General features: G+C 33.6%; 1 protein-coding gene and 1 long non-coding RNA gene across 3 annotated transcripts; one reads left to right on the forward strand and one right to left on the reverse strand.

Moving 5' to 3' along the window:
* Window positions 1–3,909, reverse strand: LOC114397466 (receptor protein kinase TMK1-like). Its single transcript, XM_028359509.1, has 2 exons — window positions 1,419–3,909; window positions 1–840 (listed from the first exon to the last, which is right to left on the reverse strand). Exons 1-2 carry the CDS (start codon window positions 3,838–3,840, stop codon window positions 308–310), a joined length of 2,955 nt encoding a protein of 984 aa, XP_028215310.1. The 5' UTR covers window positions 3,841–3,909; the 3' UTR covers window positions 1–307.
* A 4,070-nt stretch (window positions 3,910–7,979) lies between these two features.
* LOC114396027 lies at window positions 7,980–12,425 on the forward strand. Of its 2 annotated transcripts, none has more exons than XR_003663191.1 (6): window positions 7,980–8,203; window positions 9,740–9,808; window positions 10,600–10,695; window positions 11,089–11,233; window positions 11,375–11,536; window positions 11,683–12,425. It is a non-coding gene; the product is annotated as an uncharacterized LOC114396027 (long non-coding RNA). The 2 variants fall into 2 exon arrangements; XR_003663190.1 differs by having other exon boundaries at window positions 7,983–8,203; window positions 11,375–11,527.
* Window positions 12,426–20,888: the final 8,463 nt, after the last annotated feature.

Here is a 20,888-nt window from a genome sequence, read left to right on the forward strand (position 1 = left end):
TTCAAAAGAATGTGATATCATGTAAAAGAATTAACCATGACATTTTATTTACATCTCTTAACATTAACTTAAGGATTAAAACATGAGCCTAAGATGAGAAATGAATATTCTGCTAACAATATTCTATTCTCAATTTGGCAGCATAAGGCTGAAAACAGACACTGAAGAAGTACAAGATTAACCGTGGAAGAGACTACAACATGAAAAATGATAAACAGCTTCAAATAGAAAAGCCAGCAAGAAGCATTCAGAATGAAAATACAATACAGAACCACCGACCATTACAAGTATTTACAACCAATCATGATCACCTACCATCTGCTGATGTGAAAGACTCCACAAATCCATTCGGACGCGTAGGTATGCTTGTATGAGTGTTATCCAAGCTAGGAGGTAGGAGTGATGAAGAAGAAGATTCCATTTGGCTTCTACCTTCATAAGCCTGCCACTTCTTCAATGCTTGTGGTAAAGACATGTCTAGGTCAATGCCATATACATCTTCAGAACTTTGATCAGATGGTTTCCAAAGTTCTACAAGAGAAGAAAGCACATTAACAGCATGACCCGCGTCAGGCCTTTGATATGGCTCCCTTGCACAACAGTGGCCAGCTAATTCAGCTACAGTGTGAATACGGGGAAGCGTTTCCTCATTGAGATCAATTGTGTGGTCAATGGCTTTCTGGAATGAGTCTTTATTTACATACATTCTACGGAACCATGTTACAAGGTGCATGCTATCCTCTGGTTGGGTATCATCAAGTGCTCTTCTTCCAGTTATCAGCTCCATCAATATTACCCCAAAGCTGAACACATCAACTTTAGTAGTCACACGACCAGTAACTGAAAGCAGATAACATGGCATTGTTAGACACCCATTTGCCTTGAACTTAATCAACAACAAAATTTTGATAGCAACAATTACAAGCAAAAATCAGTTTCACAGTTGATATAAGAAAAACGTGGTTACCTTCCTAATGAAATGAAAGTTACCAGTTACTTATAAAGCATTCTAGACACTATCTTGCTATTGAAATGCAAATCAAACTAGATTTTATGATATACTTTTCCCTGAGATACTTAGCCATTGACTTAAAACATATAGCCAACATCCAAACCACCAATATCTAGATCAAGGACAGACTATCTCTACTTGCTTCTTTTAAAATAATTCAAAGAATAGATGATATATATTATACATTGACAATGTAAAGATAATCTAATCACAAATTGTCAATTGTCATGTACTGTAAATTTGTTTACTTATATATTAACTAGCTTAAAATTCATATCAAGATTATTTCTAATTAGTTGACAGTGTAAGAACTTCCGCACTAACATTGCATTTCTATTAAACTCTAATTCAAAATTGATCTAGAACACAAAAAGTGCTTAGAGAAGGGGAATAAAAAACAAGATACCTGCATATTCTGGTGCCAAATATCCAAAAGTTCCAGCAATCCTTGTTTCTACGGAAGCTTTTCCTTCTGGAGCAAGACGCACAAGACCAAAATCTGAAACCTTTGCTCTCATATCATCTCCAAGGAGAATGTTTGAAGGCTTTAAGTCTCTATGAATAAAGCTTTGATGGGCCAAGCTATGAAGATACTCAACAGCCCTTGCCACATCTAAGGCAATGGTCAATCTTCTGTTCCATTCCAGTGGCTTCAGTCCTTCTTCCATCCAGTTAAAAAGGTGCTTACTTAATGTCCCCTGAGGCATGTACTCATACACAAGAAGCTTCTCATTCCCATCCAAGCAGTAACCAAGAAGGGAAACAAGATGCCGGTGGCGAACTTTCGTCAAAACAGCAATTTCAGACTTAAATTCTGTTGCACCTTTCCCACTTATTGCCCCAGATTCCATCCTTTTCACTGCAATCTTCGTGCCATCATGCAGTTCACCTTTGTAAACAGTTCCAAAACCTCCTTGTCCCAGTATATTCTTCTCACTGAAGTTGTCAGTGACATTCCTCAGAACTTGAATAGAAATAACCATGTTCCCTGCTTCACCCATTTGAATATCCCCTGCCTCACTGCCAGCCATGGTTTGCATTCCAATTCCACTAACATCACAAACACTGAGACTTGAACCTGCAACCGTTATCTTCACATTTTCATTATCCGATCCAGAATGCCGCGGGTGAATAACCAATGCATTTGGACTCTGCACCTTGCTCAACCGTTTCTGCTTCATCCTAAACAGACAACACACCAAGAAACTAATCACCAAAACCAACACCACACCACCTATCACAGCAAGCACAATCACCCCTACATGTGAAGATCTTTTCCCACCATTTTCTTCACTTCTGTTTGGAGCTCTTGAATTTAGTGGACCTAAAGGTGATGATCTAGGCCCCGGGTTGGGCTTATCCTTCCCTATGTCCTTATTCCCATTTGTGGTAAGAGCCACATTGCTCTTAAAACTCGGGATCTTCCCATAAAGCCGATTGTTTGCAACATTCAATTCAACAAGTCCAGGTAAGGAAGCTAGCTCTTCTGGAATTGACCCAGTGAGATTATTATCAGCAAGCACAAGCCTTTGCAGTGATTTAAGCAAACCAAACTCAGGAGCTATAGTACCCTCAAGACCCATCTTCTGAAAATTAACAACAGTAATGTCCCCACCACCACTACAAGTAACCCCAATCCAATCAGCACAAGGACTATTCCCCTTCCAATTCTCTGCAAACCTCCTAGGATACCCTAAAACCCTCACAACAGAAAGCAGAATCTCCACCCTTGGATCGCACTTCCCTCCACGTGACAAACAGAAACTGTTAGAATCATCACCCAAATCCAAGTCCACCTCAACCCCAGAACCAAACTCAGGCACTGCCCCCTGAAACAAGTTATTAGTCAAGTTCACAGCTTTAAGCGATTTCAACCCCACCAAAGACCCAGGAACAGGACCCGTGAAGGCGTTATCCCTCAAGTTCAAATCTTGCAAGCTTACCAAACCGGAAAAATCAGGAAGAGGCCCAGTAAAAGCGTTGGAATGCAACCAAACCTGCGTCAACGACGTCATGTTCTGCAAAACATCAACATTGCCGCCAAGGTTGTTGCTTTCAACACCCTTTTGCCCGTTCAACCAGAGAGTCTCAATCTGAGACCCGGAAAAGCTCAAAGGCAATGCACCCTGGAGGTTATTGAAGGCCAAGTGCAAGTGGGTCAACGTGGGAAGACTCGAGAAGAAATCCGGGAGTGTGCCGACAATGTTGGCGGAATTCGCAGAAAAATTTTGGAGGGAAGAGCAGTTAACAATGCTGTCGGGGATCTTCCAAGGTTTGAAGGGGTTGTCGTCGATCTCGACGCTCTGAAGCTCCGACATGCCGGCGAAGAAGTCGTCGGGGATGGAAGAGAATTGGTTGTTGCTGAGAATGAGGACTTGGAGGGAGCCCAACCCGTTTAGGCTCGGGAGGGGACCCGAAATGTTGTTGAATTGGAGCTCCAAGCGTTCCAATTGGGTCAGGGTTTGGATCACGGTGGCGTTGGGAAGTGTTCCCTGGAGACCCAAGTGCCCGATTTGGATACGAATGATCCGTTTGACCTCTTCGGAGCACGCGACGTGTTTCCACTTACACGGGTCCGGGTCGGACCACCCGAGAGATTCGGGCGGGTTGAGACTGTCTCTGAGAGAGAGCATCGCTGAAGCGTCATCTTGGGAGTGTGCGTAGAGGATTATGGAGAGGAAACAAGATAGGTAAGTAGCGATGTGGGACTTGTGGTTCTTCATGGTGAAGAAGATGGAGGGAGAAGGGTGGTGGTGGAAATGGGGTGGGGGAGGGTGTTTGGGAAGTGAAGTGGAGCAGTGAGACTGTGAGCAATGGGGGTGGCACATGGAGGTGGGGACCACGTGGTTTTATCATGGCTTGTGACATTGGAGGAAGAAAAGGTTGGACTTTACTAGTAGTGGCTGTGGTCCTGCCAAGTGGGGGCTACTAGCCAACTTGGCATGTTGGAGTTGTGTTTCGTCAATGTTTATACAAATATTTATAGATTATCTGTTAAATTTTTTTACTTTTGTTTGTGATGAAACACGTTGTGAATCTTATCTAACTGCATTTTTGTTGATACGGTTGAGTTCAGATAGAGCATTGTTGGTGTAGCTGAGTTGAGATCATGTGTTTGTGTCTTTTACGGAAAAAGGGAAATGGGAGAGAACGAAACAAATGATTGATTGGTGATTGTGGTTTGATATTTTGTGAGATGCGTAATCATTTTGTGCAGGGGATATTGATCTTAATCATTTGGGAGATATCAAAACTCTAGGCTAGTTTAGATTATACTCTATCATCAATAATAGCAAAAAATAATAATTCCAATCTAATATTTCTTTCAAATATCAACATGAAGATTCATTATGTGTCATCCACTCTAAATTGTGTTATTTTTGCGCTTTTTAGTGTTAAAAAAATTATACTAAAATCAAAGCACAATTACCTCCTTCGTGAGTTGTTTGTTTTTTACATACTAGTTCTTTCTTTTTCTTTTTTCACAGGTAGTTGTTCTAATCCTGGGTTATCTCTCAATTGAGATCATGATCGATTGCTTGAATCTTTGTTGACCCCAAAAATTAAGATCATCAATCCATACTTGCTCAGCCTACGATAAATTTAAGATTGACAAAAAATTTAAATATTTGGATTAGAGTCCAAACTCAACCTATGTGGACCTAAGATTGGCCTAATATAAGATCAACCTACACTGAATTTGGCTTATGATGGACTTAAGGTCACCCTAATACTATATTTGATTGAGAAGATGAGAATATAAAAGATAAAAAAATATAAAATATAAGAGAGATATTTAAATTAAATTAGGCTGTAGAAAGTGTAAAACTTATCATATTTTCATCTTTATTTCTCTCTTTTTTTTTCCTCTACCAAACATGAGAGCTCATAATGATCCACAACTACTTGACCTTGAACATGAAAGGCAAAGAGAGCAAAAAGGTATGAAGAGGTTTTTCTAAAATGTGATTTGGCAACTTAGTTGACATTATACTTGAGCTTAATCCAAAAGTTAAGTATTTAATCTAAAATTGATGATAGAAATATATTTTTTATAAAATTGATTTTAAATAGATGATAATAACTACAATATATAGTTATATATATACTACAATCATTTTTAACTATACATTTTTTTAATAGTGAAGTGTATTTCAATGGAAAGAGTTTAATATCCAAGTTAGACAAAAAAAAAAAGCTATTCACCCAATAGCAGTAGTACATGTCAATATAGAAAAAATATAATATCTTGGAAATAATAATAATAATCCAATAACAAAACGTTGACCGTGAATAGTGAATACTACGTCAAGATCAACACGTGGACAGCTAAACAAAAAAGAATTGATACAGCAAATTGATAATAGCCAACACGTGGACAGCTAAATAAGTTCACTTGGCATGTAGTGTAGTCAGTTAGAAGGAAGTTGAATTTATAATAAATAAATAGAACAATAATTGAATAATAAAATGAATTTAATTGTGGTGAAGTTGTTTATTGGAGGTTGGGCTCCATCTCTCACAAACACGAGCATGATCTCTTGTAGTTCTACGGAGACTTACTGGGCTGGTATTTTATTTCATTTTGACAAAGTTTCTTACTCATCTTTCCTTGCATTTTCTTACCATCTTGAATATAAATGATAGATGATATTAAATTGTAACAAAAAATTATGATCTTATGTAAATTACTTAATCTTCTCATTACTAGGTTCAATCCTATATTACTTTATTTTGAAGTATAAAATACAAATAGAACAGGTTAACGCCCATATAATAAGTGTAGTTGGGGATTGTGAGACAAGAATGCATAATTTAATTTTTAATCTTTTATTAATGAAAGTCATGTATGTGTTTAATTTACTTTTAGTCACAAAAAAAACGTGTAGTTTATTATGCTGAACATATTTCTACTGCCACTCGTTCATCAACCAAGCATCAATAAATAAATTGTGTGAAGAAAAGTTCTGTAGTACGAAGATGATGCTACTCGCGAAATACAATAGACGTTTGATTGAGGGATAATTGTTAGCATTGTTTCTTCTACCTCTTTCACCTCTTAAAATATGCAAAACCGTAAAAACTTAAATGAGTTTACAATCTTAATTATAGCTCCAAGTTTAAGTGATTAGCATCTTTGGGAAGCTATGATAGCAGTTTCACCGAAAAGAAAAGAAAAAGAACTACGATAGCAGTTGGTAGCTATTTTTGGCTTGGAAAAGAGCAAAAGGTTCAAAACATTACTTATAACGGGAAATTTTAAATAGAGTTTCAAGAGTTTTGATTAAAGAAAATAAATAATTTTCTGATTTTTCCAAAAATATTAATCGAGTTATGTACTTACAAAAAAAAAATCATTCTTCGAAATATATTCTTATACAGTATTATATAAATTTGAAGTTTTATTTTTGAAAATTATGAAATGACATATATACTTTTCTCATTTTATAACACATATCTTTGATTTTCTTTTTTTTACATCAAATGAATGATCTTTATAGTTTTCATTATTATGTTAATCAATGCTTAATTTTTGTTGATGTAAAAAATCTTAATCCAGAGTCCAAAGCCTAGTGGAATGTCCCTAACACTTCCAAAAGACCTTGTAATTTTCAAATAATGTAATTTTTGGAAAATATCTCAGTAACCACAATGTTTGCTATGGTATGGTGTGGCACGTCTGCCAAAGGAGGTTCACTCATGCTCTCCCTTGCATAAAGGCAGTAAAAAGCAATCATCCAAGGAATGATTAATCAACTTGACATAGGATGCTACAAAAATAACATATCACTGCACTATTTGCACAAATTCGTATTGACCATAAACACCACAAAACTTGCTAACAATCCCATTTTTTATAACTCAAGATTGCCTGAAAAATATATAACATACATATTTCAGAATTTCCTCAAACATTCATTTCATCAAATAATAAAAGAAGCACAAATGAAATAATCAAATCAGGTTCCCATACTTTGTCTAGCTGCTTTCATAGAAAAATTGTATATTTTCACTGCTTTACTTTCAATAGTAAGTAGAACCTCCAAGAGCCCCCCCTCTTTCAGAGTGGGATATATGGCTTCAACTCTTTCACTAGCCTATACAAAAGCAACATATACACTCAAATACAAACATATGAAAATGAAACCAGCTGAACATCTACCTTTACTGTAGTTGAAAATGGAAGGAAAGTATACCTTAATTATCAAAATTTCAACCTTCAAACCTTAGTTACTAGCAACAAGATACCACTAAATAGGTCACAATGACTTAAAAAAAATTATGCCCCGGAAAAAACAACAGTCGAGCTTGAAATTAAAAATAGAAACTGATTTCTTGATCTTGTCATTTACATTATAATGCCTTGAGCTTGACATTTTATAGCAAAACAGAGTGTATTTGGCTGCCTAAGATATAGGATGTCTGCATGAGATTTGAATGAAGTAGAATAATAAAGTCTTTCTAAGAGATGCAGTACCTACATCTAGAATTTACTATGACCAAGATGTAAAGATACAAAATGTTTCTCACAAATGACTTTTACATCACTCTTCTTATATTCTCATCTACATCTTAGTATATTTGGCAAATTTTGTTCAAGGAAGCATTACCATAAAACTTTTCAGGAGTTATAAGATTGGTCTAGTGGTGAAGGGAGAAGGAAAGGAAATTGGAGGTTTGAATTCTCTGCTAATAAAAACTAACAATACTAACAATTAAGATTTATTGATAAAAAAACCATCAAGCTTTTCATCTTTATCCTAAAACTAAGAAGAATTCTATGAGCAAAAAGTGTCATCCCAGCTTTTCTAATACATTTTTTTCAAATAATTATTGGGAATGATCTGTTTTTGAAATTTTATGTTAATAGAATAAGAATTTAAAACAACTTTTGTTTAATTAAATTTAGAAAAAATTGATAATCTTGAATAAACTTGATCTGGTGCATAAATTTTTTAGTAAAACCGAATGTTAATTAATGTGATATCTTCTGTTTTCCCATTTCCTTTAAATTCAAAATAACTTGATATATTTTTGTTATCTTTGCTTGCTAATATAATTAACAGTTTTTGGTTTCCTCTGTTTTGCTTTCTTCTTCTACGTTGCTGCACTGCACTGCGCCCTGAAGAAGAAGCGAGTTTGGTGTTGTCAATGAGCTGCATATGTGTGGGAGGAAGTTCAATCCATGTGGTAACTGTACTTGTGTTAAATTTTGCTTCATGAATTATTATTGATTGGGATTGAGGTACTGATTTCTGTGTGCCTTCTCTAAATTATGTAACAGAAGCCAAGAAAATTTATCAAAGAAAAATATTTGTATCTACAGAAGCCACATGGGGGCCTGGTAACTGGGCTACTTGGCTCTGAAAATTAGCATTGTAATTGTAATTGGTGTTTTGTTAAATATGTGATGATGAAGGTTCCAGAGCTCCTTGGCTCTGAATTTAGCATTGTAATTGTGTATTTCTGTTGTTGCGTATTTTATCAAGAAAGGTTCATGAGTCAAGACATTTTGTTGGATGCTTGGCAATCTAGCATCCACGATTCCCAAGATATTTCAGTGTTCTATCTTTCTTTTATCGGTAAATGTTAACTATTAGGTTGTTACTTTTTGTTAGTCGGGGAGATGGAACTCGTGACCTTTTTCTCCTTCTCTTTCTTCTTAACCATCTAACCAACCTTATGCTCCATGATAATATGTGAGCTACTTGTTTGAAATAGCAGCCATCAAAATACTTATTTGTTGGTTCCTCTTACTGGTGCTATGCATGTGTGAAAATAGGTCAACCCTCATAAGGACATTTAAGATGTGTTTGGATAAATAGCTTAGTTAAACATTTATTGGATAAATTTACCCTATGAGAACTTATGTCATAATTATGAACATAAAATGAGAACAAAATGAATTAAAAATAGCTTATTTTGATAAGTTTAGCCAAGAAACTATTTTAAACAAGTTAAAAAGAGTGTGTAGGAGTTATAAGCCATTGTCATAAGCACAGATAAGCTCCACAAACTCCTCTAGATGCTCCCTTAGTTAATACATGGAGGGTTAAAGAATTGGATTAGAATTACTCTGAATTATGCAATTTTATTAGATTGTCAATGTTACGGGTGCATAATAATTGATACACTTCAATTTTCAACATGTTGATATGGTAGTGTTAGTCTGCCGTAGTTAATTTCTGCTTCTGATCATATCTTGATTGGATGTGCAACGAAGTTTTAGCCCATGAACAGATTGCTTCACCAACTAGCAGAAAATCTGCTGCTTTGCTCCCGAAGAGCATATTGTTTTCTTGAAATATTGCAAAGTACTAAAATTCTGCAAGAATACTTTTCTATGTTTTTAAAAGGTTGAGTTATGCAACTGACATATGAACATAAAACATTGTCAAATCTTTATGAAATGAATCTACGGTACAATTGTGCTAATTGTATAGATCCCAAGGCATTGTTTGAACTTGGATTCATGCAGTTGATTCCACCTAGTGCTATAATGCTTGGTTGGTGTTGTTGTTGTATTCTTTGTTTCTATTTTTTCTTTTTATTTGTGATATGCTAAACCTTTTTGTTTGTTAAATTGCCTGACAAACTTTTAGCACACAGAAATATTTGAAGTTGGTGCTTGCAGTTGAATGTTTTTTGTAAACTTGTGACTTTTATTAGAAAAGCATTATGTTATGTACTTTGTAAGTATGATGCATTATTTTTAATTTTATTCAGACTTTATCGACTTCGTGGAAGCCATCTCGTGCAAAAGGATGTGCTATTGGGCTTCTTATGGGTGATAAGGTAATTATGTCTCACATTCTTTTTTATGATGTATAATTTAGCTTCAAGGTGATATATTACTTGAACAACATTGTATTAGGTATGCCTTTCCAACATGGAAGGTTATTGTCCTATTTATTGAACATTTAAAACTTCTTCCAATAATTTAGGATGAGTGACTTTCATTGAAAATACTTCTGAGGATGAGTTTCTTGTTTTTAGATGAGATATATCTTATTCAGGACTTGAAGAAAAGTAGGAGCAATTACTTGATGTGTTTCTTAATGAAAAAAGTTCATTGAAAAATAATTGAACATGCTCCTTTAAAGACATATCAAGTATGAGGAGGAACTTCTAGGATTCCTGCAGTAACAAGCAATATTGGTGTGGGGACTATGGACTGCAAAAAGTTCATTACTATATCCTCAAGGTGGCATGAAATTTTGGCCAGAGATTATGCGCTACTATTGTTTTGCAAGAATTTGAAATTTCAGTCTTCTAATGTGAATGTTTTAGTTGAACTTGATACTCCTGTGAAGAACTGCCTGAATATATTTGGCTTGGAAAGATCTGATCTTAATAAATCTACTGGAAAATCAATTCCTTACTTGAAGCTCAGAGAGCTTCCTGATGAGTCATTCAAAATACTCTGTCCAAATATTGTTGAAAAACAGGAAGAACTTTTCAAAGGTTTGGAACAACAGTTATCTGGTTTTGCTTCTAATGTTGGAAAATGTAAAATTGGTAAAAATGCTGTAGCAAACCAAGGTGTGAACAATGTGGTTGCTAAATCAGAGAGTTCTGATCAACAGGTAACAAGTCTGTGGGAGAATCACCATGTCAAATGAAACCCAACATGCTCTGCCAATTGCCCTCAATAAACTTTTTCAGACTCACAAAGTTTGCAGGTATAGTTATAGAGACATCTATCTTTTGGTGATTTTCTGTCTTCAAATGATCATTGAGATAATATTTGGAAGCATATTGGTAGTTAACTTCATACTGCTTTACAAGGCTTTCATATTTCAACACGCTTCATGTTTGTCAATGCTTAAGTGTCAGATCATGCCTTTGATGGTAATTTAATGTATTTGCTAAGAACTAGAAGAGATCATATTTGTCAATATTCTTATATAAAAACAAAAAAAAAATGTTTTATGTCTGATTCAAATGTCTTGCTAATTGGGATTTTTGTTTTAAATGGTTTGTTTTGAGTGATAGAGAAGATATTGAGGGATTTGATGTGGACATGGGCGGGTAATCTAAAGAGATAATCTTTTTGATTGGGATTTGTGTTGCAGAAATGAGGGGGCTAAAATTGCTGTGGATGTAGCTCACAGTCTTGATGGTCCACATAATGAGTTGAAGGCTAGCTGTCTTAAGTGAAGTTGCACGCGAAATCCATGGTTATTATGTGTTGAGATCATCACTGAATGATCCATTCAGGTTGTTTTTCTCTTCTCCACCCCACCCCCAAAATGAAAACAGAACATTGTTTTCACTCCATGGGGGAAGTCAAAGAATTTTAAAAGCAAGTAGCACATTCCTTTTGTTATATTATGCTCAGGACTGTATTGGTCTTTGCAGAGATATTGTAATTGATTTGCTTCGTGGAAGTGGACCCAAAGCCAAGCTGAAGAAGGCTGAGATACTTGAACATACTTGAACCTGCAAGGAAAAAACACAGTAGAGAGGTCACTAAAAATGAATATAACAAGGCAATTTGACCTTTTTCATGAGGTGACTATGGTATACTATTTAAGTTTTGTCTCAGTTTTATCAGTGTTTTCCGTTATTAATTAAGGCTCATGCACAGGTTTGCTCAGCCTTTTGATAAAAGTTCACAATGTTTCAATTCAACTAATTTCACTCTGCTTATTATGGCTCATGCACAGGTTTGCTCATTCCTTTTGTTATTAATCAAGGCTCATGCACAGGTTTGCTCAGCATTTTGATAAAACATTAGCAAAGCACCAAAGAATGATCATAAGCACAGCCAAGTCCCAGAACATATTGAGAGGAAGCGACGTACCTTTTCAGATGCAAGCACGTGGCTCTAGCCAAATGAACCATATGGCTGCAAAAATTGCACATTGTCTGTTTTTTTGCTTCCTTATTGCCAAAGTCTTTATGAAATGTAACTAGCAGAGAAACTCATCTAGAGTAAGATACCCTCACCTAAGTCTAACCAAAATTCCCCAAATTACGTGTTCCATAAGAAAGCACAGCTATTAAACGTCCAATATATTATGAACTGGCTAGAACAATACACGATGTACAAATTACAAAATAGGCTGGGGCCTACAAATTACAAAGTATTTTCTTCTCCTATAAATACTTATTGAGATATAGATAGGAGCAGCCATGATAATAGAGTTCTGACGCTAGAAGCAATAGATTATTATCAGTGATCAACTCATCATTAGAAGCAATGAAAAGCTCTCAATGTTACATATGCCCTGTTAGGATGAACTTTTGATGAGTGGATCACTGACAAATAATATATTGCATATTTGCAGTTGAAGATGTTGAGCTTTTTTGTTTCTGGATACTTAACTTATGGGCTCTTGATAGTTTTACAGTTTACATCAAGAATCTCTGTGCTGTTTACATCAATATGACTCTCCGTTGTTAGTAATACAGTTTATATCAAGTATCATTAGATTAATCGCCTATATTATAATGACATTCTTGCATGCTTAATCACTGCTCAATTAGTTCAGTATCATGGGCTGTTGATCAAGTTGAATGAATTTAATGTTTCAGCAACCAAAACGAAAGAGTTATAAACTATGTACTTGATCATTATATTACAGGCTTTTGATTCATTATTAAATTTGAAAAAGTTTTCATCATTGACATGTATAAAGCTAGTAAGTTTTATCCCATTGTTCCATATACTCATGCATCTATGTGTGTTCACTTGGACTGTCAATGGCTAGGGTTATTGTAACATTCAATTTTTCATAAAATAAATTAAAAATGATTTTATTTAAAAAAATAGACTTTTAGGAAAATAATGAAGTTTTCATTATTAAATGAATAAGGAAAAATAGTTTTATTAATTAAAATAATGGTTTTAAGGTAAATAAAAATAAATATATGTTCTTAGAAAACAAAAATGATGTTTTATTTATTCATTTGATAGGAAGTAAAATAATATTTCTACGTTCTCTTTCTCTCAAGTTCGTTTTCCCTTTTTACTCTCGCAAAATCCTCTCTTTTGTCCACATACACTTAAACATGTTCTAATAAAATTGCAATCCCGGACTCGTTAACCGTTGGATCATCATGAAATTTGAACATCAGGTTCGAAACTCATTTTCGCACATCCCCAACGTTGGGATTTACGAAATAATATCTGTGGAGGGAGAAATTTCCCTCGCACGCAGACAGTGAAATTGAGACTCAAATCCCTTCTCCTTCTCTCTAAAGCTTGGAAACCCTAGTAGAGCAATCAGAGGAAAAGCTTGAGAAATTTTAGAGAACCGCTAGAGACGCCACTATCAATGTTGGACTACACACATGAGTCCGCTTAGAGGTAATGAGTTTATCACAACTGAGATTAGAATAAACATGTGTAGGGATCCTTAGAGGATCAAATTAAGATTTATTTTGGAATGTTTATTGTATTATAATTCTTCCTTTACGATTATATTTATGAGATTGTTGTGTTTGACAGACCAATTTGATGCTCTGATGCGAATTGGTTGATAAAATTGAGTGCTCTTGGCATTTTTGTGTTTTTGACCTATGATTTTGATTCCTTTGATTTTGATATAATTATGTGAAATTGTGTTGAGAGGTTTTACTCCCCATGTGAAAAATATTTTTATATAATTTGTTTGTGTTTTGAAAAAAATTTACAAGATTAGCATGATAAATTGTTATATTGGGATCATGAAATTATGATTAAAATTGTGTGTGAGGGATAAAGTGAGCATGTGTTAATTTGTGGAATACAAGTGAACATGTGATGATGGATTGTGACATTGTGAGATGTTAAATTGTGAACATGAGATATAATCGTGAATAAGTGTGTGGTTAATACTTGGTGTGACAATACTTGTGTTGTGAGTTGTGAATTATACAATAACCCAACTAGTGTTTACTTTGAGAAAAATGTTTATGCACAAATACTTGTGTTGTGAGTTGTGAATTATACAATAACCCAACTAGTGTTTACTTTGAAAAAAATGTTTATGCACGAGATGTTAAAAGGAAAGTATAAGGTTCCAAGTTAGGAAGCTGAAGTGTTAAATTGTAGCGCAATGTATTAAATGTAGTGTAAGACCGTGGATATTGTATAATTCATGAGCAGTGTCTACGTGCAAAAGTTATTTTAGGGGTTGGAATTGGTGAAATTGGTGAGTGTTGTTATGTCTTAAGTCGAGTGTGTGATTCATGTGAAATGTGATTGGTGATTGAAAAATAAATTTTAAATGATCAAGTGGTGATGTAACATGGAATGTATTAAGTTGAGCTATGTTATAAATATTTCTATAATGTATTTTGCTTATGCCTTTTTTTATCTGTATTTTATTTAGAAATGTGATAACTCACTCCTTATTGTTTGTGTTTGGATCATGTGATGATCTCGAATCTTGTATTCATGGGAGCAAATGACTAGGTGGATGAATTTAAAGAACCTTGTACTAGAGGACGCTGGAACACAATGCTCTGATAAGATGTGACATTGAAGCATGAGTTTCTGTTTTAATTGCATAATGTTTCAAACAAGTTATTTTACCTTATTTTATTCTGCCGCTTAACTTGAGTTCTTTTATAAACTTAGACAGTCTTTTTCGAGCCGAAAATATTTTTAATAAATTTTATTTGATAACAGTAAAGTAAATGTGATCATTTTATCCACGTGAATTTATTTAAATAATTTAAATAAAATTGATTTAATTAAATTTCAAATTTTTACATATTTTTCTTAATTATATATATGTCAGAGCAGAAGATATCACAGCTAGATATTGTCGGTTTTGTTTATTTACTTATTGTCAACAATAGAGCATTGAATACCGGAACATGAAAGGATGCTAATAACTTAGCTATAAACAAGGGAAGGGAACCTTGCACGACCTAAAACAAGTAGCTTCAGGCTTTGATCAATTGCTTTATAAACAAGATAAAAAAAAGTAGAATGAATGTCACATGCGTAGCCATATGAATTGAAATCAGACAATGATTTTGACACGGAGGGAATGCAAATAAGTATTGCAAAATCATTCGTAAATATGATCGTGTTTCCTCATTTTGCATCAGTTATGATTATATTGCTCATTATTCTAATGGTTGTTTTGTTTGTTTGTCTTTTTTAAAAAAAAAAATCAGGTCATGAGTGAGTTATGTGTCTCATTTTGGTTCTGTTTGGGTCTTGAAAAGCGGTAATGGAAGTAAGCAATGATCCGAGAATTGAACTGCCCCCCTGCTTATGGACTTTGAATCGGATGAATGGAAGTCATACTACTACTTTCTCATGAGACTACGAGAGGTTGTTGGTAATAGTCATTATTCTCAAATATGCAAATCTTTTCCAACTTTTTAGCTTTTTAGATAAGGAGATAAAATAGAAGGAAAACAAATTAAAGAATTATATATGATTTTGGTCCTCCAAATATTGACCCATATTGATTTTAGTCTTCTAAAAATAATTTCATTCCATTTAGTCTAAAATTTTCAAAATTCTCATGTGCATTGCATGGAAAACTCAATAGTTGCAAGTTTTTAATTTTACATGTACTTATGTTTTCAACTTATTTACCGTTAATTTCCCTATTTCTAAGTAAGTTTAACACCTTTTGATATGACCTAATACACATATTTGGGTTTCAAATTAAAAGGTATCAAAAGAACTCTTGGGTAGGAAAGGAATAATTTTCAATTGGATCTATTTGTGAAAATTGCCATAGTGAATCTATCTCATCAAAGGGATATTGAAATCTCATCATCCAGCCCAAGGGGTACCCTTTCTGACCACTGATGAGGCTTAGACATGGAGTTGACAATAGTATTGGATGCCTAGGGATGTTTTAGGAGATGTTTGGTGGTGTACCTTTGTCAGTTAGGCGGTTGTATTCCGTATATATATGTATGCCACAGGTGCCTGCTCATTCCTTTTGTAGACCTTGATGCTATTTCATTACAACTTTGATAAATGCATGTAGATATGTGTGTTATCTTCTACAGACACGTCTATTTTAGATTCAGTTGTCTTTATAAATTGTTTATCAGGTATTTGCAGACGAAACCACTTGCAAAGTGTATCTTGTGAAAGTATATCTAGAGTATCTATATGCCATATGCTTCTTTTACAAATTACTTTATTATATAAGAGGTTATTCCCTTCTCTTTATTCAAATATAACTACATTGCGAAAATAAAATCTAAGTTATGAAAAATGTGAAAAATTTACCCGCTTCTACATCACATTAAAAACTACAATTAATGTTTATTTTCACTACCCTTGGACTAAAAAGAGAGTTAGGTCCTAATTCTGGTAGCGGTTACGGCATATAGTCGCCATGGTTCTTACCTTCTTCAAAAGTGTGGTTGATCCTCCTTTCAAGTTCTATCTGGCAAGAGTACATATTCGTCTTACCATAGTTGTGTTATTGTTTCTGTTGCTTCTAGCAGGAAATACCGTAGCAAGAGCTGCTTTATGAATCACTTTCTAGACTGAGATGCTTGTCTGCATCTTCCCAAGCCAATTTTACCCCCCTAAAATTTCCCAAAACTCTAGTCATTTTAAGCCTTTATCAACTTCAAAATTTGGAATTGAATTGGTTTAATTGATAAATGGTAAAATTACTAGTGCATGAGTACCAATAGATAAAAAAAAAAGAAGCAAACATCATAAAGAGGAAAAAAAGACAACTGTGAGATAGAATATTATGCAAGCTCTTGTGATTTGAGTAAAGGAAAAATCTGAAAGGGAAAAAAAGAGATGCCGCATGGCATAGGATCAACTTTAAGATGTCAACATGGAATGAATGTGGTGTATAGATACAAGTTGACTTTAGATTGGAAGAATTCTTGAACACACATGGCATCTTATCATGTCGTGATCCAAAATAAAGAGAATTAAATAATAGGTTTGATTCGAGATTCATTATATATATATATATATATATATTCTAAACAGTATAACTATATTTGCTATTCATCTAAGGTATATGTACCCAAAAATATTTAAAGTACAACCCACCATTTTAATGCTGATGTTTAATTTGGTCATAATGTCATATGCCAGCACCATATATCCAATCATCTATTGTTTTTATAAAATGCTCTTAGCATAAACCAATAGTTTATCTTTTGATCTCCCAAACCAACGATACCAATTGGTATCTAAAATTCAAATTAGTTCGGCAATCTATCCAATAGATTGGAATCATGAGCATGTATTTGATAGAAGGTCCAATATAGGAAAAGGCATGGCTATGAATGACTAAGCCTAGTCTCTGGTGGGCTCTTACTAATCAGCACTAACTAAATGTTTATACTAAACAACTGTAAAGGAAGGAAGCATGAGAATATATTAATAGTCACCAGACCAAGTGGAAGAAAGAAACTGCCTTAAAATACATCAATAGATTAGAGACGGTAATTATCAAATTAAAGAGGGAGTTAATATTTATATCTTTTTATATCTTCTGCACTAACCTATGAAGTACGGATTCTGACGCCGACATCGACTACGATACTGACATCGACACTGATATCGCGGCACGATTAAATTCTAAAACATAAGACAGGGGGACACGACATATATAATAATAATAATAATAATAATAATAAGCATAAGCATAAAAAATTATATTAAGTAGCACCATTATCATTTAAAAAAAAAATTCACAAGGTAAAAACTGTCTCTTTAAACAATAATCTAAAAACAAACTTACCAATATATTTAATAAAGAGTCTCACCTAAAAAAGTATCAAGATAAATCATCATAATTGAAAAGATAAATAAAAAACTGTAAATCCTAATTTATCTAAGTTCTTCCTCTTCCTTCTTGATCATTATAATTGAAAAATACAACTTCTAATTCTGATTCATTAAGAGATAAATTAGCAACTTCAAGAATTCCATTCTCATCAAGTGATCCAAACTCATCTCCTGCAATGTCTCACATTTTAGCTTCTTCTTGATGATATTGTGAGAAATTTCTTAAAAGAAGACGAAGATTACTATGAAGAAATACTAGATCTGCTGCTCGATGAGGTGTTTTCTTGTTTCTTTTGATTAAATGAATGAAAGAGTAAATACTCTAGTTTCTTTCACAACATGACGATGAACAAGGTTGTCCTAGTAAATTAAGAGCAATCTTTTGAAGTGTTGGTGTTGGTGCATGAGCATCATGAACTAGCCACCAAGACTTTGCCTTCATTAGACATTTATCCCTTAAAGAGTCAATATCATTAAAGCCTTCTCTTCCACCATAAAAGTTTGCAAACTCTACGTTAACTTATCTTCTTTCATTATCATCATCGAAATATCTTATGAAACATTTCAATCTTTCACAAGTTTTCCATCTTGGTGTGGAGGAATTTTATTTGAATCTTCACTTAGCTATTCACAACTATAATATCTATAATAAAAAAATGATTATAAATTAATATAACATATAAAAACTTATGGAAAAAATAGATTTTATAAATGAAAGAATATAATGCATCACATTGGATTTAAAGAATGAGCTAAACAATGAAGAGGTGAGCTACTCTTAGTTCAATGATCAATTAATATTTCATGTACTATCTTATAAAAGATAGATTCTTCACCTTCTCCCTTTCTTTCATGTCGATATATGACCTTCTTCATATTTTGAATCATTGAGTCTCACATTTCACACACCAAATGAAGACAAGTTGTATCCGTATCTATTTTTCTAAGAACATCATAGATAGGAGTAGTGAAAGAAAGTATATAATCAACATTGTTCCACCAAATGTCATCCAACAATGTCTCTTTCACATATTTTGTCTTATTAATATAATTTGCTTTATAAGAAGACCACTGCTCACTAATAACCATCTCTTGAAGTCCTTTTTTTTCAAATGTTTACCTCTTTAGCATCACTATGGTGGAAGCAAATCTTGTGGGAGCAAGAGCTAGCAACTTCAATGTGTTGGTAGTCCTGAATTTGCCTTCCTATAGTAAGGATTCCTTGTTAAATGAAATGATAGTCCTAAAAGAATAAGACATTCCGGCAATTTCATAATCAAGGGTCTCTCTAACTTGCATATTAAAAGAACCTTCAAGAATCTCTCTTTTTTGGATCAACATTGGTTGTCTCTTGGTTAGACACAGGAGGTAAAGAGACAAATTTTTTCTTTGACCTCTCTATTCTTAATGCAGCCTCATTGTCTATCTTTGTGAGTTCCACAAGCCTTGAAGGAGTTATCTTCTGACAACTTGTAACTCTTTTTCTTGTAATTTTTAACAAGTGTGTCCTTACTCTTGTGTAAGACTCATTAAAAACTATTTCACAGAAATTGCATCTAACTTTAAAATTTCTATCGCCTCCACTTAGACCTTTAATCTTTGAAACATAATTCCATAAATGTTTGATGTCATCACCTTGTTCTTTAACTTGATTAGAAGTAATCGTTTCTACAATTAATCAATATAATAAAATAAAAAATAAGAACACAATGATCAATTTAAAAATAAAAACCTATGAATGATTAGTTGTTATATTTAAAAACTATTATCAAAATAGGATATAGAATTAAAAATCAAAAAGTATTAAATGTATTAGTAGGTAAGAAAGTAAAGAAAAAAAATATTAAACTAAAAATTCTTACAAACCTATGAGAAATGGAAAAAAATTAGAAAAATTGAAAAATAAAAAAAAGGTTTCAAACTGCAAACCTTACAAAGTTAGAATGTAATAGGTCAAAACCAAAAGGTTTCAAATGTGCATTTAGCCTTTGTAATGAATTGTGGTGTGTGGTGGGAACCACCTTGCCAGTCCAGGGTGTGATGGGAACTGCACTAAGCGGCGGAAACATGGACATGTCTCTAACTGCCATGACCAAAAGGTGGAGTGTCACTTGCTCACGTGCCATTTGTGTGATCAAAATATTCAGTAAGTGAAAACAAAATAAGATACATAGGCATCAAATGTGTAATAATGTTGTTGCCTTTACCACGTGTATTATAAGCTTCGGCACCGTCTTATAATTCTGTTCGATTACCGAGAAAAAAGAGGTATGAAGAAAAAAATATGTTATTTGATTGTATTGTTTATTACTTTCTTGTGAGATCTAATTTCGATTGGACTAAGATAGGACACAGGTGGCTACAATGTTATGCCTAGTCTACATTGTCGGACTCTTAAAAAAAATGTTTTTCTTGATCACTCTGTGATTTGATTAAGAAAATCACTAATATGTTTTGAACATGTACTTTGGCCATAATGGACTCATTGGTTGGTATTCCTCCATATTAGAAGTCCTTTTAAGTGCAAAATCAATAGAGCATTTGCTTTGATTTGAGGAGCCTGTCTATCTTTTAACACCATTTTCTACTTCATCTGACTAAAAAAAAAAAAAAAGAAACCAATCCCCTTTTAAACACGTGATTAAGCTTCTTATAATTTTCCATTAAAAATATTGTTTTTTTTTAAAAAAAAAGTGGTAGAACATGGGTCACTCTCAATATTACTGTACTAAACGGATTAACAGAGTGGCAATGGCATGTTGATGAATCTTTAACTACTTCTACTTGTATTAACCTACATTGACTTTAACTTTAGTTGTTTGAACCCAAACATGGCTACTTGTTTTGTTATTTACTCTTAGTGCACTATTTTAATGCTCTTTCTTTAGCATTTTATGTTTATATTAATGTTGTTGTGCATTTTCAATTAATGATTCTTTAAAAGAAAGAAGAAACATGATGTGAGATCCAATTGGATATGTATATACTCGTCATAAAGTACTTTTTGTATTGGAAAATTATGTATGAGCATTTTATGTTAGTAGACACTTACAGAGACAAAAAGATAAAAGAAAAAGAATAGAAATTTAATAATTACAATAATATAATATGATAAAAAATATCAATAGAATATTTATACTC

The sequence above is a fragment of the Glycine soja genome, chromosome 18 (assembly GCF_004193775.1).
Source record: "Glycine soja cultivar W05 chromosome 18, ASM419377v2, whole genome shotgun sequence".
In the NCBI taxonomy this organism is placed as follows: Eukaryota; Viridiplantae; Streptophyta; class Magnoliopsida; order Fabales; family Fabaceae; genus Glycine; species Glycine soja.

Excerpts from the sequence above, each read along its gene's own strand:
- LOC114397466 (XM_028359509.1), bottom strand. The coding sequence starts at position 3,840 with ATGTGCCACCCCCATTGCTCACAGTCTCACTGCTCCACTTCACTTCCC. Across the intron at positions 841-1,418 it reads TTTGGCACCAGAATATGCAG|TTACTGGTCGTGTGACTACT; the intron begins GTATCTTGTTTT and ends ATCTGCTTTCAG.